The following is a 26,288-nucleotide window of genomic DNA, read 5'->3' as shown; positions in this document are numbered from 1 at the left end:
GCCGGCTGGAAGAAAACTGTATGCTTGCAAATGTAATAAGTAATGAAAACAGTGGGATTAATAAGACTAATAATGATGATCATCTTTCCTTTGTAACAACTGACAGAGTAGATATTATCGAATTAGATTCTTTAGATCTGGTCAGAAAAGATATTCTTGTAATTGGAGATTCAATTAGAGGAACTGATACTTATATCTGCAGAGAAAACAACGAACATCAAATACTGTTATGTTTGCCAGGAGCAAAAATACAGGATGTGAGGCAGGCCTTAGAATGCCAATTTGTAAGGAAATACAGATCTGCTTTTATTCACGTTGGTACATATGATATCATCCACAAGAACTATCTAGTTAGTAGGGAACTTACAGCCCTCTTAGATAGCATAGCTTGCACAGGTGTTAGGAAGTATTTTTCACAAATGAGTCATGTCACCACGAACAAAATACCTACATGAAAAAAGGTCCCATCTTTAAAAAAATGGAAACATGTAGAGGATCTGTGACTAATTTTGTCCACACGTGTTCAGAAAGACAAATTTTGCACCTTATACTTTGCAATACTTGATGAACATAAGGCAGGCTTTTTGCTAGGTCGGAAATTTAACAGTTCACAGACAGCAACATCGGATGCATCTGTAATGGTTGTTAATGTTAGGAGCATTAATAATAAAAGTTTTTTTTTTTATTAGAAAATGTGCTATGTTCCCACAAGACTGATGTTGTTATTGTTTGTGAAACATAGTTACAGAACAATGACTGGAAATCGTTCTGTCAGGGTATAAAGGATTTTACTGCAACAGACATTCTAACAAATAATCAGGTGGAGTTGTTACGATAGGGATTAAACATAGTTATGAGAACTGTGATTATTACATGTTCAGTGATAACACCAATACTGCAGATTGTGCAACTTTGACAATAAAGACAACAACATATAACACTTATTGGAGTGTACAGACCACCAAAGTCAAGTGGAGATGACGTAAAGAAATTCATACATCTCTAGCATTAAACAAAATAAGGAAGAATAATAACGGATGGGGACTTAAATTTACCATAACCAGACTGGAATAACATTGATTCAACAACATTAATATGGACATTATTCACAACATGTGTTCAGGAACAGCAATTGCTTCAGATTGTAAAAAAAAAAAAACTATCAGGAAACAGAACATACTAGACATTGTTTGAGTTGCTAAAGAAATTATTGTTACTTCTCATCAAGTTTTACCACCACTGATGTGCAGCGATCATGGGGTTATAAAGGTAAACTTTTTGCTAGATAATTCTGCAAAACTAAAATCTACACCAAATGCACAGACTATTAACAGCTTATATGGAAGCAATGGTCTACTTCACCTCATCGAATTAACATAACACAGAAATGCAAATCGAGACGAGAACATTGAAAGTTTACAAGAACGAATCTGAACAACATCGAAACTTATAAGATCAAACTGTGAATGGAGATTGCGGTACAGTGAGGGTTGGAAAATTTTCCCTTTTCCTCACTGTAGTGCGATCTTGGAGTATACATAATTTGCAGGGGGTGGTGGGTGCAGGGGGCTTATCCCCCTGCAAAAATGTAAAAGAAAAATTTAGATTTTTAAGTTATATATATATATATATATATATATATATATATATATATATATATATATGCTCCATGACTGTGTGTTAGTTCTTTAATTAGTCTCCCTGTATCTATCCCCTCTGCATGTACTTGCCAGGTGTATGGTACGTAATATCCGTGATATTGTTATGCTGCTACGTAGTATATAACAATGCAGAAAGACTGTTTAATTAAATAACTAAAGCAGTCGAGCAGCATATATAAATATGTAGAAAGAACACAAAAATCTACTTTTTTTACATTTTTGCAGGGGAGCAAGCCCCCTTGCGCCCCCTCAACCCCTGCAAATTATTTATACTAACTCAGAGATCGCACTACAGTGAGGAAAAGGGCAAGTTTCCCGATCCTCACTGTTCCGCAATCTCCATTCACAGTTCTATCTTGTAAGTTTCGATCCTGTACAGTTTCATTCTTGTAAACGTTCAATGTTCTCGTCTCAATGATTTCTGTTTTAGTGTTGTGTTAATTCATTAAACTGAAGTAGACCCTGAAGCAAAATAGTCATTATTTAAAGCAAACTGGAGTGATGTATTCGGTGTAAAACTGCACAGGTGGACACAGTAGTCTCTCCTTTGATAATCACATCGCCACAGTAGTCAGGAAATCCTTCTACGTGGCACACCACATCACAAAAGGTTTCTCATCCAGGAAAAAAGAGGTCATTGTTCCCTCTACTCATCACTCATTAGACCCATTATAGAGTACAACGCCCCTTTTGGTATGTACCTCACAAGACATCTACAACAACTGGAAAGGCCACAGAAATACCTCACAAAGAAGATTACCGCCCTCAAACAGATGCCCTATGCAGACCATCTCAAAAACTCCAGCTTTTCTCTGTCGCATATCGCCTACGCAGAGGCAGTCTCTGCCTAACATACAAAGCTATGTCAAACCCAGAGCTGTTGGACATGCTCCATGTAAAGAAATCCCAATCCCTCCGAGCTACATGCTCTAGAGACCTAAACCTTGTCACCACAATAAACAGAACATGCTGGAGGGATGGATTCCTGTCTCAGAGACTTCCCATGCTCTGAAACAAACTACCTATCTATATCAAACAAAGCTCCTCATTAGCACTCAAGAAAAATCTTGATGATTGGATGGGAGATAGGAAATTCACCCCGGGGATCACTTCTGTGGCTCTGCTTGACAGGGGCACAGGAAAATAATTTTCTTGGGTGGCAAAAGCTAGGGTATCGTTTGGCTAGGCTTATATAGGCCCTAGGGCCAATAGCCTAGTACCTACCTATGAACCTATATAAATATGGAGAGGTTCCTCAGGATTGGAGACATGCACTTATTAAACCTGTCTTTCAGGAAAACAGGATTAGGACAATTCCAGAGTTGAACAGACCCTTAAGTCTACTTTTATGTTGTGGAATAATAATAATGGATATGTTATCATCAGAACTGGAAAGGTTGTGACTTTAAACCATGTATCAGCATGCATATGTTGAAAACAGACTTATTACCACCTGTAACATGATGTCCTATAACAATATAATAACAGCTATATATTACAAATTATGCTGTGATATAACTTATACAGATTTAACTTCAGCATTTGACAGTATCATACACAAAACACTGAGCAATAAATTAGAACTAAGTATTGATGTACTCTTGATAAGATGGACAGCTGCATGTCTTACAAATAGGACATGGCAAGGGTCATACAGCAGTTGGACAGGTGACATTTTTTGTGACAGTCAGGGTGTCCCACAGGGCTCTGTTCTAAGCCCATACTTGCTTAGATTGTACCTTTTTCAACTGTGGTGTTCTACAGTCTGTATGCACATGACATGAAAATAGGTAAACTAATTATACGTATTACAGACAGGACATGTTTGTAAAAGAGGTTGAGTACACTGACCATCTTGGCACAAGAGAATAATATGGTGATAAATGCATCAAAACTAAGCATATGAGATTTGGGAGACATAAATTAAAAGGTGAATATGTAATACAGCAAACAATGACTGAAACTGCAAATTCATTTAAGGACCTGGGTTTATGGGTAGATTCAGCTTTGAGTTTTTCTATATCAACCAATTAGTTAATGATAGTTACAGAAACATTATGTTGTATAAAAAATATTTATAAAATCTACAAAATCAGAAACAAAGAAATCACTGTTTGCTAGTTACATTAGACACAAACCTGAGTAAGGAATAACAATATGGAAACCTTATAAGAAAACAAGCGTGATTAAGCTAAGAGTACAGCAGAAATATACCAAGGGCATTCATGTGTGTGAACATTTAAGTTATTATGAAAGACAAATATCTGAACTTGTACAGTGTCTCATACAGATATCCAATAGGTGACCTTATTCAGGTGTATAGGACATTTAGGAACAACTACCTCTGGGAATGTTTGGGGTTATCAAAAGTAGCAGGGAATCATCAGACGACTTATGCAGAAGATTCTACAGGAATAAGAAGTGTACTAACTGGTTCTCTGACAGAACAGCTGATGCATGGAATAGACTAGCACATTTCATTAAAGCAAGCACTAATTTAGATATTTTTAAGAACAGCCTGGACATTTATTATGGGAACAACTGCTATGGTATATTTGCAGACTAGATGAAACATGAATATGTGCCAGTGTAATCTTGCTCCCTTGCCCGTAGCCCCTTAGTACTACACATCTACCATTATCATCTTTATTTCCTCTTCTATCACTATTGGAGGTCCTCTCACAATTAATAAGTACTCCCTTTTTTCTTTGACCCAGATATTCTGCTGAACAATCTTCCTGAAATCCTTTCTTTATCAAATTAACATGCTCGGTTCTTCCCAATATAGTTCATTACTCTTCCTTTTTTTGTTTATATCTATGAGACCATTCATACTTAAAGATAATATGGAAAGTGCCATTATGATAAGTTATTATTCCTACTTGTTATGTATAACAGTGTTTTTTAAATGTCTAGTTTTAGTTTCTGTGTTACATGCATACACTAATGTTCGCAGGTTGATCTTTTATGCTGTCGTTTCTTGTCATATCCATCTGAACCTATGTCACATCTTACAAGACTTTTTATTTTAATGAAAACCCTCAAATAAAAAAAAATAAACATTCCCCAGAACCTCTAACAGAGAAAAATGTTCTATAGAGTAGCATGTAAGGAGTCAACAGTACTGTGAATGAGCGCTTTTGTTAACTTAATACACACAAAACTATATACGTCTTCAAATAATGAAGTTGAATCCTCCTAACATGAACAATTGTCCCAGACTGACAGCCACACTCAAGCTTGAATTTACCTATAATGAAGGTTATCCATGCTAAGATGCACGGTACAGCCTGTGCTTCTACTTCCACTAAGCATAGTCTGTTTTTGTCTCATCTTTAGTCCTCTCAAAATGTAGAAAACAACTTGAATACTTTCAGAAAACATTATCGCCTAGCCAAAGAAAGAATGTATTGTTTTTTTATTGCCCCTTATCAGACTGTTTCCATAGAAACCAGATACACAGCTGCCCTCCACCACAAGCCTTTCATATGGCTCTGTGAAAATTTATGTGCTAGAGGAAAATTTTCATTATATTTTCATTTTATTCAGTGCTCTTTTATTTATTTGCTTCCCCTTAAAACATGTTATTAAATCAAGCCACAGACCTTAATCCAGTCACTTTTACATAAGAGAATGGCATAGAAGAATAAGAAAAACGTATTAATTTTTCTTGTATCATGTTCTTTTGTCCAGGCATTCTTTTCTTTTTACATTGCAGTACTTTCATTTCTTAAAACTGAACAAGAAAGAAAAGAAGGAAAAATAGAGGCACTTATTTACTTGAGTATCCCTATTGCACATAAAAATAACTGAAAAGCTGTACTTTATAGCATGGAGTATATGTCATGTACTATAAAAATACTGTTAGCAATAAAATTTTGTTTTACTTAGTTAACTCTTTCCTTCCAGACATTAATAACATGAAGTAGGGCATAAGACTGAGTTCCACTACAAAGTTTAACAAAGACAAAAAGTCTAATATTTCCAGGTTTTCTTGTTCCATCATTTTTCACAAATGTACTCATGTTTTATAATCCCACATTTATTCATCAATTTCCAAGCTGCTGGTTTTCTTCCTGATGATCTCCATCTCCCAAATCCAGTCTCTTGTTCATTTCCAATGTACTCCTGGTTCTTCCAGTTAACTATTGTGCTTTTAGCTGTCTCTCAAGCATTTTCCTCTGGAATATTGGAAAAGGTTTCAATGGCATAGTCTCTCTATATGCTTTATTATCAGAAGAATAGGAAGCAGAATCCCCTTCTGTTTGATAGTGCATGATTTGTTGGACAAACCTTTGTATTTCCTCCTTAGCATGTTCTGCATCAAAAAATTATTTTGACCTTCCAGGAAAAATATTCTGAAAACAGCTTGATTACTTCAACTTGAATCTCACACATGCTTCTCAACATTCCCTGACTGCTGAATAAATTTACTCCTTTTCTGCCAGGTGTACAGTGAGTAACCATTTTCCACAAACACTCAACTGCCTCCCAATGTTGTAATGTGTCCTTCTGCCACAGTTTTGTCAGAATCGGCTCTTTCTGCTGGTAGTATTATATCTTTACTAATAGAAAGTCTGGGCTGCTTTCTCGTTGCCAGTTTTGGAGCATACAGAAGATGTGCCCTTTCAATTAGCAACTCGTGCTGTGGAATACCAGTCCAGTTGGTTAGTTGTGCTTTCAAATTAAAAACAGTCTGTTCCTTCCAGTTTTTCTGGTACAGTACAAAATCTCAAGTTTTCTATCCGTGCTTTGTCCTCTAATTCTATCATTTTTTTGAAACCTCTCCTCTTGAGCAGTCTCATTTAGCTAGCCTTTTCTTCATTTCGACCTCTGATTTTTGCAGTTTTATCAGCTCACCCAAATATCTGTTTAAAGCCTCATCCATTTTTCCATTCTTTTACTATTTGAGTTAATCTCAATCAATTAAGTTAATCTTAATCTTTATTATTTCGTTTACCGTAATCAGCTCCAAGCACATTTGACTTATTTTTACCTCTAGATTACAGTTAAAGTTGGAGCTTGGACTGCTTTTTGCTTAACAACTGCATAATTCTTCTCAGACAGTATCTTCCCCTCACCTTTTGTGATTGATTTTTTTTGGGTCCTCTGAATTTCTTTTTTGCTGACATCCAGGCAGTGCACTTACTACCCAGTTACTGAAATTTACCCAAAAAGAGAAATTCACTGGCTCTCTTTTCTGAGTTTCTGTTTTCACGCTGGGAGAAATGAAATTATGCTGTTAATTAGTGTGCAGCCATCTTGGAGTTAGACCACATTTTGTCATTACAGGAAATGCATCTTACACCTGACGAACACCGTCAACTAATGAGGGGTGTGCATGATCGTGGTCACCATTCAACCAGTTTAACTGGTCAGGAAAAAGGAGTATGTATGCTGGATCATAGGGATACTCCTTTACAGGTTACAGAAGTACACCAAGATGAACATGGTAGGTACGTGATTTTAAAGGACTTCTACGGGAAGCACCCTTGACCCTGGTGAATGTATATTTATTGCTTGGGTTGCCATTAAGAGAATTAGCGTTCCTCATGATAATAGCATCATAGGATCATAGAAAGTGACTAGGCTGTTTGTCCTGAGGCCCTTACAAGCTGAGGCAAGAATTCAACCCATGTTTCAACAAGACAGCACCCATTGCCCCCTGTCCTGCAGGGACACAGGTGGAATCCCGGTGGGGGGGGGGGTCTTTTCTGTTTGTCATCCAGTTATCCAGGTTGCACTTAAAAAAGATTAATGAGGTACTCTGCTTGATGTGGACAGGGAGTCAATTTCACAGAAGAGAGAATCTCTGGGACACACATCTGTCCAGCCAAGTCCTGTTGATGTCACAGACCAGGTTGAAGATGTGTGCGTGGGTTACTTGAGTGGAGCTTGACTTGCAGATATGCAGAAGTCCCATCAAGGTGGGGTCTGAGATTGCTTTGTACGCCAGACAAACATCACCTCTGAGGAGTCTGTATGAAACTGAGTACAGTGAAAGGGCTTTTAGCCTATCTGTGTAGGGTAGATGTTTGATGCCCTGGATTCTCCTGGCGAGGAACCTCTGTCATTTCTCCAACTGTTGCATGTTCTTTGTGAGGTACATGCTGAAAGGGGCACTGTACTCAATAAAAGGTCTTATAAGGGAAGAATACAGGGATGTTATGACCTTGTCCCTAGATGAGATACCTTTACCAATGAGGTGGGCCATGCAGAAAGATTTCCGTACAACAGAGGCAATATGATGGTCAAAAGTCAGTTTGCTATCAACCTGGGTGCCCAAGTCCCTCAACACTGATTGGGTATTTAGGACTTTATTAATGTAATAATTTGTGGGGACGTCACTCTCCCCAAGGGGATGATGATGTATTTTTTGGCATTCAGTTTGAGGCCATGTTTCTGGCACCAGTCATTTGTCTGGGTGAGACCCTCTTGGAGGATATCCACATCACTTGGGGAATTAATGACAACACCCACCTTACAGTCATCTGCAAACCTGGTCAGCCACAGCCCAGTGGTTTTGGCCTGCACCACAGAAAAGTATATCCCAAACAACATAGTCCCTAAGACTGATCCCTGAGGTACACCACTATTACAGGTCTACTGATTGAGTTGGCTTCCCCTTTTTTGACTAGCTGGGTCTATCAGTGAGCCAGCTTGCTACCCATCTGGTAACATATGGATTGATACCTAGCTGAGAGAGTTTATCTATTATACCCAAGTAGGAAACAGTATCGAAGGCTTTGGCCAAGTCAAAGTAGGTGGTGTGCACCATCTTTCCCTCATCCACAGCTTTGGTGACTGTCTCAAAGTCTACCAAATTTAACAGGCATAACCTTCCCTTGACAAAACCAAACTGTGTGGGATTAAGTGTTTGGAGATTGCCAATGTCCTTGTAAATGAGGACCATGATAATCCATTCCATGGCCTTGCAGATCAGGCTAGTTAGGCTTCTTCTTTCAGCTGCTCCCGTTAGGGGTCACCACAGCAGATCAACTGTTTCCATTTCTTCCCGTCCTCTGCATCTTGCTCTGTCACACCAACCGCCTGCATGTCCTCTCTCACCACATCCATAAACCTTATCTTAGGCCTTCATCTTTTCCTGTTACCTGGCAGCTTCATCCTTAGCATCTTTTTCCCAATATACTCTGCATCCCTCCTCAGCACATGTCCAAACCAACGTAATCTTGCCTCTCTGGCTTTGTCTCCAAACCTTCCAACCTGGGCTGACCCTCTAATATACTTATTCCTAATCCTGTCCATCCTTGTCACACCCAGTGCAAATCTTAACATCTTCAACTCTGCCACGTCAAGCTCTGACTCCTGTCTTTTTGTCAGTGCCACTGTCCCCAACCCGTATAACATAGCTGGTCTCACTACCCTCATGTAGACCTTCCCTTTCAGTCTATGGGTATATAATTTCCAGGATCGGTAGATGATCCATCTTTGTGCAAAGGGATGACAGTGGCCGTCCTCTACTTGGCTGGGATGAAGCCAGTACTCAGGATTTGATTGAATAGGGTGCCTAATGGTGCTGCAAGTTCTTGCTTCAGTTCATGTAGGATGCAGCCTAGGATATTAACAGTCCCATGGAAGCTATATTTTTGCCTTTGAGAGGGCAGTGATGACTTGCTCCCTAGAGATTAGGGGAGGGGGGATGGTGCTGGGGATGTCTTGATTTTCTGATAGTTTTCACTGAACTTGTCTGCCAGCAGGTTGGCTATATCTACTGCTTTTGTAAATGTGGTGTCCTTGACCACCAGTTCTGAGCAGATCTGAGTGCTTCCTTTGAGATTGCAGACATATGTGAAGAAGGGTTTATGACTGTCTTTAGTAGATCTGACCAGTTTGAACTCTAAGTTTGCTTTGGAGTATTTCACTAGTGCCCTTTTTTATTTGTTCAGGCTAAGGACAGACTGCTTCCAATTAGGCACCTGCTCCTTCTTGGTCCTGGCCATCAATTATAGAGTTTATTTATTTCAGATGTCCCCCGGACAGGTTTAACTCTTCCTTGAAGAGGATGATTTTGTCCTGTCGGGTATTCCTGATGCTCGTACAGTACTTTGGTGTATGTTTGGACATATGCACCAGCTCCTATGGAGGGGGAGGGGGCTGTGAAACTGTTTATACCTTCCCTCATGAGGTTGTAATCAGCTTTGGAGAAGTGTTTTTGTTTGATCCTAGCTGGGGGGTTAGGGGGAGATGGTGACTTCGAACGTGATCACTTTGTGGTCGGATCTTACCAGGGAGGATGACACTGTAGGGAAGCTGCAGTGGTTACTCATGTTGGTTAATATCAAGTCCAAGATATTTTCACCTCTTGTGAGGTGTCAACCAACTGGTCCAAGGCATTTGCATTGATGAAATCAAGGAATCTCTGGGCATTTGTTTTGGCATGAGTAATTCTTCCAATCTATGGTTGGATAGTTAAAGTCATCTAGGATCAGGGTAAAGGGTTGAATCTTGATAGATTTGAAGAGTCCCACACAGGTGGAGTGGGCATTGAGTCAAAGTTGGGGACTTGTAGCTAGCTATGATTTGAATAAGGGTCTTGTCAATGGTTAACTACTACTGGAGTATCTCCTGTGCATCATACTGTTTGACAAGCCTGGAGGCGTGTATGTCCTTAATATATATTGCAACTTCACCTCCTTTTGCTTTGCTGACCACAGTTTGGGTTTGAATGTATGATAGGATGAGGAACCGGGTATGGCTGGGGTGCTCTCCACAGCTTTGAACCAGGTTTCTGTGAATGCACAAATGTCAGCATCTTCCTTGGTTAAGAATGCTTGCAATGAATGCAGTTTCATGTTTAGATTCCTAGCGTTTAGCAGCATGACCTTTATTTTGAGTTTCGATGAAATTTTCATGTTGGTAGTTTTGACGTCTTGGCATTACATAAAAGAGGCACTATGGGGGAGGCAAGAGAATATGCCAGAAGCCTGGAGCCCAAGGGAGACAGATGCAGGCCATCTCTGACAAAGTATCGTGGTCTATCAATCATGTCTTCCCAGGCTGTCAGGTACTGGATCCACTTGGAATGACATCAGAAACTAAGTCAATTGTTAAAGTTAATCATTTTTTTGTTTGTATTGAAGCATCATTATGGGTGATGGTAGAATGCTGCTTAAGGCTAGGAACAAACCTGCCTGAGACACACATTCAGCGACCTCAATCATGTCTTTCTTCATATAGTGTAAGGAGATAAGTCTCAAGTCATTGACGCAAGCATGGACTATGAGAGTCATAACAGTACCTACTGTTGAGAGACTTGGGTGCATGGGTGATGTGGCTGATTCTGGCACCTGACAAACAACTAATCATGACTTTCTCCTTATCCAGTCTACTGAGGGGCACATCTGTGTGTCTCATAATGGAGTCTCCTATGACTAATATGCTGGGTTTATGTTTAGGCCTTAGTGGCTGTGAGACACAGGTGTGTGGACTATGTATAGTGTGTGTTGTGGTGGGCAGTGAAGTTTGCGTGTCTTTTTGCCTCGCAAGGCCTCTTTTGTTTGGGTATGTTTTTGTTGAGGACCTCCGCATATGTGGGTGTGTGTGGACTCTGCATGGTGTGTGGTGTGGTGGGCTGTGGAGTTTGCGTGCGTTTTTGCCTCGCAAGTTCTCTTTTGTTTGGGTATGTTTTTGTTTAGGACCTCCGCATATATGGGTGTGTGTTGTGTAGGTGTGGGTGGTGTTTGAGGTGTGGCATTTGTGTTGACAACCTTCTCAGTGACAGAAATATGAGAATGGGTTTCTTTGCTACAGAGTATGGCTTTTATGGACAGGTGACTGGAATCTGGTGTTAACCCACTAATAAGGTCTTCGGTGGACCTAGGAAATCTTTTCTATCGTCTCTGGGTACGATTTTTAATAGGTACATTTCCCTGTTCAGGATGGTGGATGCACAACGTCATTTGTGGCTTCCTAACAGTTGTACAGCTACTATTCTCACAGAACTAGGCACTTTGAGGACTGATAGTTTGGCACACATGAGCATCAGCATATTTTGAAACATGACAGGTCTTTCCAATCTGTATTTCAGATCACATCTTCCTGCAACTCTCCATCCAGATTTGGAAGCGAAGTCCTAATAGATGCTGGAAATTTGCATCGTCAATAGGAAAACGGTCCTGTATAAAAACATACAGAAATTTTTCAAAGATGAAGTTTTAATGGCCAGGGAGCAGGAAGCATTTGCTTCAGCTGGCTGTTTTTTTTTTTGTTTTGTTTTTTTTTTTTAAATTATGTTGATATGAAGTTCAGTCTTGTGGTGGGGGTGGGATAACTTTTCATTGCTGGACAAAAATGCAAAGTTAAAAGTCAAATAAACTCTATTTTACAACAAAAAACATAAATATGACTACAAGGCTCTTACACTGAGGGATTTTGACTTTTCTCCCTTCAGCTGGAAATATATGGCCTTAAATGTTAGGAAATAATTGGAAGACTCTTATGGGTAGACACTTCAACAGCAGATAATACCTTCCAGTTGATCTGAAGATATCATTCCTCGTTACAACTTCCTCAATTAACAACAGATGATACCAACCTGTTATGTGCACAAATTACTCAATAAGTAGTTAGGTCTGCCCTTTTTGAGGCATCCTTGGAGAGACCTATAGGAACATGGGTTACCACTTTGATTATACTTTTGCCCGATTATGTAATGACCTTCTGCTAAAAGGGGTCTCCCCTAATTTGTCTTGGAAAGAAGCCATTATAGTGGTAATACCCAAGGCCAGTAAAAAAAACGCTTCCTTCCCTCCTTGTATAGGCCAATTTTAATTTTAAACCATGACTAAAATTTATTTATGACTTTTAACACACAAGCTGGCAAATTTGATTATCAAAATAGTTCATTCACACCAAAATGTCTTTGTACAAAGCAGAATTACTTTTCATAGCTTAATTAAAGCAATCTTTTTGATGGAACAGGTGCTGGATTCAGGCAAGACCCTGCTGACGACTAGTCGATGCACAGAAGGCATTTGATAGAGTCTTCTGGCCTTATTTGTGGAAGCGGATTCAATTTTTGAAGGTCATGCAGGAATTTGTGTCTGCAATAAAAAAATGTATTGGGGTGCCTTTGCTAGAATGAAGTTATACAATGTTCCTTCAGAATTCATACCCATTCGCAGGTGCACAAGACAGTGTTGCCCACTAACCCCTTTACTTTTCACTCTATTTAAAACTTTTAACAGCCCATATTAGACAATAAGATTACATGTCCATCACTGGAATGCAGGACATACAAGTTTTCTCTTTATACTCATGACTAGATGGTTTATATGACCAACTCTGATGCCCATCTTCATATTTTATTTCAGGAGTTGCAGTATTTTGGTTCCCTCTCAGGCTACAAGATTAACAGTGGTAAGACCAATGTAGTAAAGATCAATTATGCTCCAACATCAGGAGATTTCTGTTTGTTGCCCCTTTTTGAGTCAGAACTCTCCAGTTACATATTTGGGGATACAACTGGAGCAATTTATTTATTTATTTACATTTGTTGACCGGGAAAATCCAACTGGACACAGGTCCTTTTTCAGTGGAGGCCCGGGGAGAAAAGCTTCACAATAAAAACAACAATTAAAAAACTGACAAGTTACAAGAAGTATCAGTAGGTTTTGTTTAACAATAGTAGTAAACAGTTATAGTTCAAAATGAAATTAAGTGTTTAGTTAAATGGTACAACACTTATATCATCGGTGCCATAAAGACTAGCAAGTATTTTAATAGCTGAGCTAGCACCTATTACACTTGAATAACAGTGGCTAAGATTACAGCTGAGATATAGGTTTACAAGAAATGTATTTGGCTGCAATCCGAGGTAGTTAGAGGTGTGGAAGAAAGGGATTAGAGAGGCATGTTACAGAGGGATGACCAGCGCATAACATTTGGAAATATTTTCCAAAAGATTAAACAATATACCAAATATTGGAAGAGGCTCTATACAGATATGTACAAAATACTAAGAGCTACTAACTGGTACATGGCACCATTACTGCTTTATGCCTCTAAGGCGATTTCATTGCCTCCTTCGACACCATTCTGGACCAAACTAAATTCCTGTTTGAGGGAATTCATTGGGCTGGTGAAAAAGCCAGGGCAACTTGGTAACATCTGACGCTATTAGGTTCATAGGTTCATACTAGGGTATATGCCCTAGGGCATTTACAAGCCTAGCCAGAGTGTGTTTGGCTTTCGCCACCCATTTTAAAATGAATTTTGCTATGCCCTTTTTCGAGGTTAGTATACTGTGCATCTGTCTAACAGTCACACAGAAGTGATACCCGGAGTAAATCTATGATCTCCCATCCACTCATCAACATTCCTCTTAAAGAGAGTCAATGAGGGACTCTGCCTAACCTGGACTGGGATTTTATTCCAGAGTGAAGGGAGCCTCTGGGTTATGAATCTGTCCCTCCAGCATGTCCTATTTATTTCAGTGCTGAGGTTCAAGTCTCTCGAGCGTGTAGCTCGATGGGATTTGGATTTTCTGAGGTGCAGCATGTCCATTAATTCCAGGCTGGACATGGCTTTATACGTCAGGCACAGATCACCTCTGAGCAGGTGGTATGCCACTGAGTAGAGCTGGAGTTTCTTTAACCGGGCAGCATATGGCATCTGTTTGAGCCCTTTGATCCTCTTGGTGAGGTACTTTTGGGGTCTTTCCAGTTGCTGCAGGTGTCTGGTAAGGTACATCCCAAAAGGAGCATTGTACTCAATTATGGGCCTGATGAGGGATGAGTAAAGAGGCACGATGACCTCCCCTGATCTAGATGTGAATCCCTTCATGATTAGGTGGGCTATATAAAATTATTTTCTAACCACTTTGGCCATGTGGTTGTCGAATGAGAGATTGCTATCAACTTGGGTCCCCAGGTCCCTAATTACTTCTTCTGTACTTAATGGATTACCATCTATATGGTAATTTGTGGGCACTTTGTTTTTGCCAAAGGGGATGACTATACACTTTTTGGCGTTTAGCTTGAGGCCATGGCTCTGGCACCAGTTGTCTGTTTCTATGAGACCCTTTTGTAAGATGCTTGTGTCGGCTGCAGAATCGATTATGGCGCCCAGTTTGCAGTCATCTGTGACCTTGGTCAGCCACAGTCCTTCCGTGTTGGCCTGTACCTCCAAGAAATATATACCGAACAAGAGAGGTCCCAGGACTGAACCTTGTGGGATGCCACTTGTAACTGGTTTGGAGTCTGACATGGCTCCAGCAATTCTAACCATGTGGGTTCTGTCCTTGAGCCAGTTTGCAACCCATCCAGTGACATAGGGGTTTATGTTTAATCTGGTGAGCTTATCTATAATGCCTGACTGGGGTATTGTATCGAAGGCTTTTGCGAGGTCCAGGTAGGCTGTGTGGACCACCTTCCCCTTGTCAATGGCCTTGGTGACCGTTTCAAAGAAATCGACCAGGTTTAAGAGGCAGGATCTGCCCTTAAAGCCGAACTGGGTAGGATCCAGTGTCTGTAGGTCCCCAATATCTTTATTTATGAGGTCCATGATGATCCTTTCCATAGTTTTGCAGACCAAGCTAGTCAGGCTTATGGGGCGATAGTTTCCAGGATCCGTTGAGGCACCACCTTTGTGGAGAGGGACCACTGTTGCTGTACGCCACTCTTTGGGTACATATCCTGTAGTAAGGCTGAGACTGAACAGTAGTTTTATGTTTGGGTTTAGTTCTTCTTGGAGTTCATGTAGGACACAGCCTGGGACACCGTCTGGTCCCATTGATGCTGTGTTTTTTGCTTTGGAGAGGGCGGCTCTTACCTGAGCATCTGAGATGTCAGGGGGGCAGCACTCTGCTGGGATAGATATTTGCCCTTTTGGTGGGGAAGGGGGGGGGAGAAGTTTGCGCTGAACCTGTCAGCTAGGATGTTGGCAATGTCTGTGGGTTCGGTGTATTTTTTGTCATTTTGGACTAATTCTGAGCATATCTGGGAATTCCCACCCAGGTTTCTAACATAACTAAAGAAAGCCTTGTGATTACCCTTAGTGTCCTGTGCAATTTTTCTCTCGAAGCTGGCCTTAGATGATTTTAAGTGCCCATAGTTTTTTGCTAGTACTGATCAGAGATGCCTTCCCTTTTTGGGATTTTGCTCTATCATGTAGTAGCGTCCTCCTTCTATTGTATAGTTTGTTTATGGCTGGGGTCCACCAGACAGGACGCCTGCCTTTGGAGGATTGGGTCTTGGTTTTGTTTGGGATTGCATGATCCATGCATTTCTGAAGGTGTTCATAGAATGCGTTTATAAAGGATTCTGCGGTCTGGGCCGTATTTTCCACAGGCCCGGGGGCTTTGAAGGATTCCACCTCGGTTTTGAGGAGTGTGAAATTTGCTTTAGAGAAGTTTTTCACTGTGGTTTTCGGGGCAGGGGCTGGGGTTGGGATGTGAATATCTAGTGAGATTAGTTTATGGTCTGATCTTACCAGTGAGGGATACACTTCTGGTCTGGAGCATAGAGTCCCCATGTTGGTGATGATCAGGTCCAGTATGTTTTTCCCTCTTGTGGGAGTGGTAACAAGCTGTTCCATAGCATATGAGTTTATAAATTCTAGGAACCTTTGGGCTACGGTGTTGGAGCTAGAGTAACGCTCCCAGTCTATGTTTGGGTAGCTGAAGTCGCCCAATATAATGGTGTTTGGAGAGACCTTCATATTTTCCAGTGTTCTCAGGAAGGCGAGTGGGGTTCCAGGGTTTGGGAGGGTGGTCTGTAGCAGGCTATAAACTGGAAGGCAGTTTTACCCACTGTTAGTTGCACATGGATAGTCTCTGATGCTTCGTGCTGTGCCAACAACCTGGAGGTGTGGGTATCTTTGACGAATATTGATACTCCCCCTCCTTTTGTGGTTTGGTCCAAGTTTGGGGGCCGAAAAACATGGTATGAGGTATAACCTGGTAGTGCTGGGGTGCTCTCGGAGCCTTGAACCAGGTTTCTGTTACTGCACAGATATCGATGTTCTCCATGCTAAGTAGAGTTTCGAGTGCGTGCATCTTGAGGTTTAGACTTCTGGCATTGAGTAGCATTACTCAGTTTCTTATCCCTTGTGATACCTATGGAGGTGGGTTTGTCTTTTGAGCCTTGCCTAAAAAAGGCACTATGGGGGTGGCAAGAGCCTTTGCCAATATCCGAAAGCCCAGGGGTGACAGGTGCAAGCCGTCCCTAGTGAAGCATCGTGGCTTGTCGAGCATGTCATCCCAGGTTGACAGGCATTGGATCCCCTTTGAATGACACCAATACTTAAGCCAATTGTTGAAATTGGTCATCTTGTCTTCATATTGTGGCATCATTCTTGGTGACGGTAAGATGCTACTCAAGGTCAGGGTCATACCGGTCTGGGCTACATGCTCAGAGAGCTCCTCTATGTCTCTTTTCATGTAGTCCAGGGAGGTACGTCTCAGGTCATTCACACCAGCATGGACAATGACTGAGTCATATTTGTACTTGCCTTGGAGTGACCTGAGTGCTTGTGTTATGTGCCGGATCCTAGAACCCGACAGGCAGCTCACCGTGACCTTCTCCTTGTTCAGCCTGGTGAGCGGGACGTCAGTGTGCCTGACGATAGAGTCACCTATTACAAGTGTATCAGGTGTGTTGTTTAGCCTTAAGGGCTGTGACTGTTCGGCACACTGGCTTTGTGAGCTATGTGTTGCACGTGTTTTGTTTTGGGGTAGTGGTTGCCTGGGTGTCTGCTTTAGAGGTCTCTGTTGCTTAGGCAGATTTTTATTTAGAGCCTCCGAGTATGTTTTTGTGTGTTTATGTGTTTGGTTTGCTGTCGTGGTAGGTCTATGTGAGACCTGTTGAGGCTACATACTCAAGTGCGTTAGCCTGTGTTACATATTTATTGCATTTTCCTGCTGTTTGTTGCAAAAAAAGAAAAAAAAAATTATCCTTGTTTCCTGTCTTTCCTGACCTAGAGTAGTCCAAATACAGGCTTTGCTGTATTCTGGACTTTTGGAAAGTTCCTGTGTTGCCCATTTCCTTTCTTGGATAAAGGGAGGCTTCTTTGTTCACCAGTGGCAGTGCGGAGCTTAGAGCAGCCTACCTATCCATGGAGGAGTGTTCCCAGCACAAGAATCTGGTAGTCTATTGGCTGTTTTGGGCCAATTTCTAGCTCTTTCAAGTCCCCCTGTATAAAACCCGCTTTAGCGCGGCTTTGCGCGATTTTGCACATAGCGCAGCATCGGGCAACGCTGCTTAATTGGGTTTAAACCATTCTCGGCTCCACAAAGTCTGCTTTTCACTTTTTCCCTTAGAACTCATCTAGTTCTCATAATAAACACCCTATTTCTACTCTAAAGCCTGGCACTTGCTCACTAAAGCAATTATATAAGTCAGCACTAAAAAATTAAAAGCACTATACCCTCACAAACTCCCCTTGAGTACCCTGTTCCCCATTGGTCCTTTTTTCAATTATAAAGGAATTCCCAATACTATTCTAGCATGTCCAAAGGTCAGTTGTCAATCTCCTCTCCTGTCCAGCTGGTGAATCTGGGAATCTTGAGGCAATGTTACAACTGCCTCATGTACACATCAGCCCTCTCCTCCTCCAAACAAATTCCAACACATGTGAGAGATACAACCATATAGCCAAACTGGAGGCTAAGCTCTCTCAACTCAGTACTGGCGTAACCAGTCAGGAAGAGAAGGAAACCACACTCACTACATTTATATTAGCAGGAGGTTATGGGATTACCTGATCTGGAACTATATGCCCAGGCTGTCATGCTGAAGACTTTTGGAGATCTGATTAATCCAGGGAAGAGAGCCTTGTGGGATGATTTTCGGTGGAGACCTGAGGAGAAAAGCTCCACAAACACATGATAAAAAAGATGCCAAAAAGTAATACACATATATCATAAGTTACATTGCAAGTTTAAAAATGTAAAAAAGGGCAAGATAAAAAGACATGTCAGCAACAACATTAATGGCTTGTAGATAATCATTAAAAGTATCAACAAAGCTCCACAAACACAAGATAAAAAAAATGATACCAAAAAAAAATAGTCATATCATAACCATACTAAGTTACATTGCAAGTTTAAAAACATTAAAAAGGGCAAGATAAAGAGACATACGAGTAATAACATTAATGCCTTGTAGAAATCATTAAAAGTATGCATTTTGTGCATGTACAACAACAAACTGATAGAGGTTGAGTTGGCAGAACAAAATAGAATAATAGTATGTGGAGTGCAGAGAACAGTGAAGAATGAATGAAGAGACACAGAATAGCAAAGAATGGCAGTTGTGCCAGTTATAGTGGGTGGAGTAGAAGGAGAGGTGGTAAGGTTAGAGTGGAGAGAAGGAAATGAGGAAGAAAGAACAAAATAGAGGAATAGTAAGTGGAGTGGAGTGAACCGTGAAGAAGAATTGAAGAGACACAGAATAGGAAAGAGTGGCAGTTGTGCTGGTTTTATTGGGTGGGGTGGAAGGAGAGGTGGTAAAGCTAGACAGAGTGGAGAGAAGGAAAGACTTGGGGTGGTCAGGGAAATAAGTAGTAAAAATAGGGGGGGGCAAAGTGGGAAGGAAAGTTTCGTTTTAAGAGTGCTCAGTGGTGGAGCTACGGATCCACAGGATTGTAAGTACATATAATGTATGAAGGGAATATTTCTGGTGTGGTAGTGGCAGATTAGGTGTGGGTGGTAACAGTTGCAGGAGGGAGAGTTGGTTAGGTATTTTTTCAGTTCTTCAGTGAAGATTGGATATGCTGTATGTTAGATAGGAGTTTGTTCCATGTCTGAGATATGGAGCATTTATAAAGTAACCTGCCTATAGTTTTGTTGGACTTGTACGTGTTCAGTAGTGCTTGGTCAGTGCTATGGAGAGATCATGCAGGTTTGTAGGGGGACAGGATGGTGGACAGGGTGGGACAACTTTCAGGTTTGTAGAAAAGAGAATGTGCAATTTGCAGCTGTGAAAGCTGGAGTAGTTGTGGGAACACGAGCCACTGAAGTTTAGTAAGCGGCAGTAATGGGATTTGTAGGGGAGATTACAGGCAAATCTGGCTATCTGGTTGTAAGTTTGTTCTAGTTTGGTTAGGAGATTTGCTTGGATGTATGTGAATATGGGAGATGCATACAGTAGGCAGAGAAGGAGATAGGCTTGGGCAAAACTGAGGTCTTAGTGATGTTAGTTAAGATTTTGTGTCTATATAGCAAATCTAATTTTTGATTGGTCTTTTTGACGGACTGTAGGATGTGATGGTCAAATTTCAGTTGGTCGTCAATTGCGATTCCTAGAACTTTTGTAGTGGAGTCTGCATAAATATTGCTGTCTATAGAAGAGATACAAAGGAGTTTTAAAGGTGGGATAAAGATTTTTGGAAGGAAAATGAGGAGTTTGTTTTTTTCTCGGGGGTTAAGGATCAGTTGGTCGTCAGTCATCCAGTGTTCGATGATCTTAAAGGAAGTCTGCGTGAAACAGTGTAGGTCAGTGGGGTTGTCAGAGGGTGATAATGGTAGAATCATCAGCATACTGGATTAGTGAAGATGAGCTGCAGACAGAGCAAAGATTGTTAGTGAAAATGCTAAAGAGAAGGGGCCCAAGGATGGATCCTTGGGGGACACCAGTTTGGATAGGTAAGAAAGGTGAGTAGGAAGTCTGCCATTTAACAAATTGTTGTCGGTTGTTGAGACAGATGGAGGACTAGAGGATAGTGGAGGTGTAGAGGTTTAGTTCAGATAGTTTAGAGAGGAGTTTAAGGTGGGAGATGGTGTTGAAAGCTTTAGAGAGGTCGAGGAAGATGCATATGAGTTTATTGCTGTCCCTTGCTTCTGCTATGTCTGGGTAAAAGACAGAAGGGCTGTGGATGTGCTGTGGTAAGGTCTAGATAACTTTAAAACTATTTTGCAGAAGAACTGGCAAGAAATTGAAAGCTGGGGTAAATCCCTCTCCATGTGTTAATTCTGTTAGGATGTCTCCAGGAGATCACAAGAATTATCCCTCAGATAAGACTGCTGAACTTAATTTTAATAATTGCAAAAAAGTGCACTACTAAAAGATGGAAAAAACGATCATCACCCTTATTCCAGGACCTATTAAATTTAATAAAGGGTTTCTCACAATTAGAAATGTCATAAGAAACCCATGTGCAAAGCAGTCTTTGGAATAAAAGTGGCTAATATGGTCTGAGACAACTGTAATGCCCTTAGCTCTTTAGGGAGTAGACTTTAAAAAATTCTGTGGATATTTACCCTAATCATATGTATTCAGGTTATAATTTTCTTTTCCAGCAACGGGTCTACTGAGGCCTTAATGGTAATAATAACGATTTACCTCTCTAAACATTAAGAGCTATTTACAGCTTCTTATATTAGACCTCAAGATTTGTGTTCTAAATAGTTACGAATACACATTTTTATAAAGACATTAATGTCACTCTTTGGATCCCAGTACTGAGTAGTGATTGTTAGGTCCTGAATAGCTAACATTTCTGCATTTTGGTATTAACAGAAATTGCTTTGTTACTATAGTGATTATTGATGAAGTTATTTTAAAGAAAAAGTATATGCCCTTTTGGTAGCTTCTGATGCCCACTGTAATGTTTTCATTTTGCCAGCTTCCATGACTATATGCAAATGAAGTGTGCATATTGGGAGAGAGGGGTGGAAGTGGCATGAAATATTATTGGACGATCTATAGTACTAAACTGTCTGAATTAATCTACAGATAACCTATGGGTATTATGAAAAAAATCTCTATAAATTGGTAAGGCAACTTTTAAGGGGGCAAGGATGTACAAAAGACACTTGGGTATACACTGAAAGGAATGAAATACTTTCTGCGGTGGTCTGTACTGCTGTTTCTCATTTAACAGAACCACATTTTTTTCATCTTTGCCACTTAAGTTAATACAAGATCAGCAAGCTAGCTAAAGATGGCCCCACAATTAACATGGATATCCAACATCATATCCCTGACATTTTCTAGACATGGTACAGTCACAAAAAAAGCAGCTTGTCTCCTTATAGTAACAGCTGTAGCAAATGACCTGGAGTAGCCACTGCATATGTATGTATCTAAGAGAAGTCACCGTGTTTGCAATGGTAACCAGATTCAAAACTTTAACAGTGGCTGGCTTAAGCAGTCACTCCACAGTATTCACAGTAAGTTCAAAATGGACCTATGACAATATACTGTGTTACTTAGGTAGCTGACAGCCATAACTGATAGGATGTAATAACCAGTCTGTCAAAACCGTCAAGTAGTCGATCACTTTTGCCAGGTGGGAAAATGCTGCTGTTTTTCCTGGTACTGAGTAAAATGAAAGAAATAATACAGTAACAGAGTCTATTCTCAAATTTCTACAAAAATTCTGTTCCTCAGGAGGAGCTCTGTTCAATTTATCTGCCTTCTGTAAGGCAGAAAGCCATGTGGCTAACGGCTTGCAAGCAGCTCTGTAAAATACTGAAAGACTATCAGGAAAAGAATGATTTCCCTAAGGCCATAACAAGTTTACCTCATCTTTGTAAATGAATTATTTTTTAACCTTGCACAAAAAAAAAATAAATAAATAAATAAAACCAACATATTCCCAAAACAAACATCCTTATGGTAGCAACTAAATTATACTGTCTGCAGACCACCTACATTATTGGTCACACCCTAAGAAGAGGCAATATATTTTACATGCAAGTTTTCTCCTCTAGGGAAGACTTCACCTCTTTTCTTGGTAGTAGAAGTAGTATCCAGTAAAAATCTGGAAAATACGCTGAGGGATGGATAAATATGATGAAATGTAGCTTTGAGTGATGACTTTTACCAGTCAGCTGTACAGAGAGACAGCACACATTCGGACCCAAACATTAAAAGCATAAACAAAATTGTAATCCAGCATACCTTAGATGTTAGCACTAATGTTTCTATTTTGTGTTATGTTAACTCGGGTAACAGTTTGATACTCCGAAGCTCTATGTGAGTCCCAAAATAGCGAGACCGAATGAGAAAAAATGTGGACTTCGACATAATCAAGTCTGAGATTGCTGTTTCTCAGAATATTCCCTTTTTCTTAGATATGTAAAAAATACACACTTTTTCTGGACCCAGATAAATTGTCCTCAGTAAATCGTGCACCAGGTTAGTACACGTCGGAACTAAAGGGAAAATAAACTCAAAAAATAAAACTGTGATGGTCACTTCTAAGATTATAAATCCTGAATTAGGCTAAAAGAGTCAAAAAATAAAACAGACATAAGATTTGTGGTAGAGAAATGCTTTAAATATTCTATTTTTTGACTCTTTTAGACTAATTCAGAATTTATAATCTTAGAAGTGACCATCACGACTTGTTTATTGTTGCTGAGTTTATTTTCCATTTTTCTTAGATATGACAACCTTGGAGATGGTACATATATATTTATTTGGGGTGTGGGGGTACAGGACAGCTTGCCCCACACTCCAGCAAAAACTTTAAAGGAGAGGATACAAGAGGTAATCAACATTTGCTGTTCTCCTACATTTTTTGTATTTTTTTTAGTAATAATTGGACTTATATTTACAAGTATTGAAATTAAACAGGAAGCCATCAATTCACTCTACTGCCAGGAATTCTACTCCAACATCAACAGCTGGAGAACTAATTAATTCATGCAACCTAAAGGCTTTAAAGTGCATATGTTCAATGCTGACAGTCAATTTTAATAATATTAAAACTCAAACTGAAATTGGGATAAACCTTGCACAAATGAATTCTGCTTGTACCACATAAACTAACAAAATCAGACCAGATAGGTTTCCTTTAAAAGGTGTCTAAGAAAAAACAAAAAATGTACCATTGATCACTAGTCTGTAAAACATCAGAGCTGTATTCACTTGCTCTACACAGATTTTTTTTTTAACCAGCACACATTATTCCTTTGGATGTTTCATTTCTACAGCAAGTGCTATGCTTTTCTCCTCATCTCTAAGAACATCTCTATGGGTTAAACAAGCAGAAATGGGAAAGAGAGTGCCATGCTCCATCTCTATCTTTTAAGCCTTACCTCTGCAAACTGGGATGTAGCAGTCAAAACAGCCCTAAGACTGAGTACAAGTTCCTCCTGGGTGATGCCATGGGGATCACTTGAGGGCTACAAAGAAAAAAATGTATATGTTTTGGCCTCCAAAATATATTAAATATTTCAATGCATCAAAATAAATAAAACAGTTCAAAAAATTAAAAAGTTGAAAATATGGTCTGCTTACAGGACTAAAATCTATGGGAAAGTAACAGGAAGTGACTTCAAAGAACTCTTCAACAAATGGACCTAGAATTAGAACAGAGAAAGACAAATGGTTATAAAGTAGAATAGTAGTTATGGAAAACATACCCCACTAATAGCACCAAAGTTGCATGGCATATTCTAACTGCTTTATTAGTTAAGAAATTATGCACAAGTATTTACATACATACATACAAGCACACACACACACACACACACACACACACACAAACACACACACACACACACAGAAATAGTTATCATGTAATCTGTCGACATCACAGCTTGTCAACATGCTGCATGGCTTTGATTCTACATCAAATTCAGGACTGATCAACTGCTGTTATAATGAAGTAGGATTACACTGAATAATGAAATGGATGCTTCACTGTGGTCACAGTGGTGTGATCATGGAGATGGTATATGTAGGTTAGAAGGTATGGGGGCAAAGTACCCCATGAAAAATATTTTGTTTTTCAGTTTTAAGTGGTGTACATACGTATCTATGTTTTTGCTGCTACTGCATAGTTTTAAAAAGCTGATGAAGTGCTTTGGATTTAGTTTTTTAAGTGTGAAGTAGGGGTAGATACGTGGTTGCTGTGAGTATGTTTTGATAATGTACATTAGCTGTAGACAGGTGTTAGATGTAGTGTGTATTACATGTGGGCAATGGAGTGCATTTTGTTTGTTCTGGGGTTGAGTCTGCAGTTTTTGATGGTATACATAAACATATACATCAGAAAAGCAGTATGTTTGACAAGCCCTAGGATTCCAGAGTACCCACAGTGGGAAACATGACAACTTGCATACACACTACACACACACACACACACATTATATATATATATATATATATATATATATATATATATATATATATATATATATAACTGAAAGACATGACTATATATATATATATATATATATATATATATATATATATATATATATATATAACTGAAAGACATGACTAAACCTTGAACCCTCCATCTACAATTCAGAAATCTTAATAGAGACTGAAATGAATTTAGCAAAATGATTATTCTTCAAAAAAAGAAAAGCATTATTTCTGCATAATGGCAGACCAAATGCAGCCACATTACTTCCCTTTGCCATTTGTTATACTTATTTAACTGCTTCTGAATTCATCTACTACATATTACAATATTTCTTTTGGTTTATTAAACATCACACAGCCACACTGTTAGTACTGTTATTTATTTATGTATTTTTTTCTTTATTTTTTAAGAAAATGAACAACTAAATTCCACCTTCCAGAAAAAAACTCTTCAAATGATACACTTAAAAACATTCCAAGTATGCATTCTGAAAGAAAACAATAAATCAGCGATTAACAAAGATAAATTTGTCATTTTATTTATTTATTTTACATTTGTTTACTGGGAAAGTCTGACTGAACACATGTCCTTTTTCAGCGGAGGCCCGGGGAGAAAAGCCCCATTACAAAATAGTATAAGAATAAACATAATAGAAGTTTAACAAATTACGTGGATTTAACATGAACAGTAACATAGAGATAGTAATTACACAATGATGTTATATGAAGTCCTCAAGTGGAAGCGTTATTACAGCAAATTATATTGCAGTAAACATGCTTTGAGAGTTACCAAGCAAGTAGATTCAAGGATAAGAGTAGGTTAGCAGTAAGCAAGCAGTTTCTGTGCATTTATTTGCACAAAGAAAATATGCATGCCGTGACATACATAAGTATGCCTGTCTACAACCACGCTGTTAAGCTGCTAACACCTGTTCAAATCACTAAGCTCCAGATACAGTTATAATGCAAAAACATTGAGGCAATTACAAGAGTCACAGAGAGAAACAAACAAGATTAATAAATGCTCACCCATTGCAAATTTCTTTACAACAATGTCTCTGGCAAGCTTGAAAGCTAAAAGTAAATTCCTGGGATCCTTTTCTCCATCCATGGCCTGGATGAAGCCATAAGTGAAGTCTGAGCCCAAACCTTTGAGTTCTGGAATGAATATAAAAGCAAGAAAATAAGGCTGTGAAGCAAAGTTAAGATGTAACGAGTTCTGCTTTTCAAATTCAGGTTTGCCAGTTTCAACTACATGACAGAAAATTAGGAAGTATACAATAACAAATATTCTCCATATTCAACATAGCAATGGAACTTGTGATAAGCTGGTGCATTCTGTATTAATAGATAGTTTCTTCTAACTTACTGTTCTACTCTCATTTCAGTTAGTGACTCCAGCTGTATATTAATATACCATGCACCACAAAAAAGGAAGAATGCAGAGCTAAGTTTACCTTTCCTTTATATCAAAATCACATCACACGAATTTTGTTGTGACCATGAAGCTTAAAGTAACTCAAAAACTGCACAACAATCAGACTGAAACTTACTGACTACAAAC

The 26,288-nt window shown here is 39.5% G+C and overlaps 1 protein-coding gene across 1 annotated transcript in view; it reads right to left on the bottom strand.

Moving 5' to 3' along the window:
- Positions 1-26,288, bottom strand: part of MMS19 (MMS19 homolog, cytosolic iron-sulfur assembly component) — a 2,295,919-nt gene that overhangs the window by 1,848,562 nt on the left and 421,069 nt on the right. Inside the window, exons 5-7 of the mRNA XM_044055580.1 lie at positions 25,754-25,882; positions 23,870-23,931; positions 23,668-23,754 (exon numbers count right to left, since the gene is read on the bottom strand). Coding sequence (XP_043911515.1) covers positions 23,668-23,754; positions 23,870-23,931; positions 25,754-25,882 — 278 coding nt within the window. The remainder of the gene's footprint in view (positions 1-23,667; positions 23,755-23,869; positions 23,932-25,753; positions 25,883-26,288) is intronic.

The sequence above is a fragment of the Protopterus annectens genome, chromosome 14.part0 (genome assembly GCF_019279795.1).
Source record: "Protopterus annectens isolate FY-2018-M chromosome 14.part0, PAN1.0, whole genome shotgun sequence".
In the NCBI taxonomy this organism is placed as follows: domain Eukaryota; kingdom Metazoa; phylum Chordata; order Ceratodontiformes; family Protopteridae; genus Protopterus; species Protopterus annectens.
Note: the sequence above shows the minus strand (reverse complement) of the source record. Positions and strands in the feature narration are given on the sequence as shown.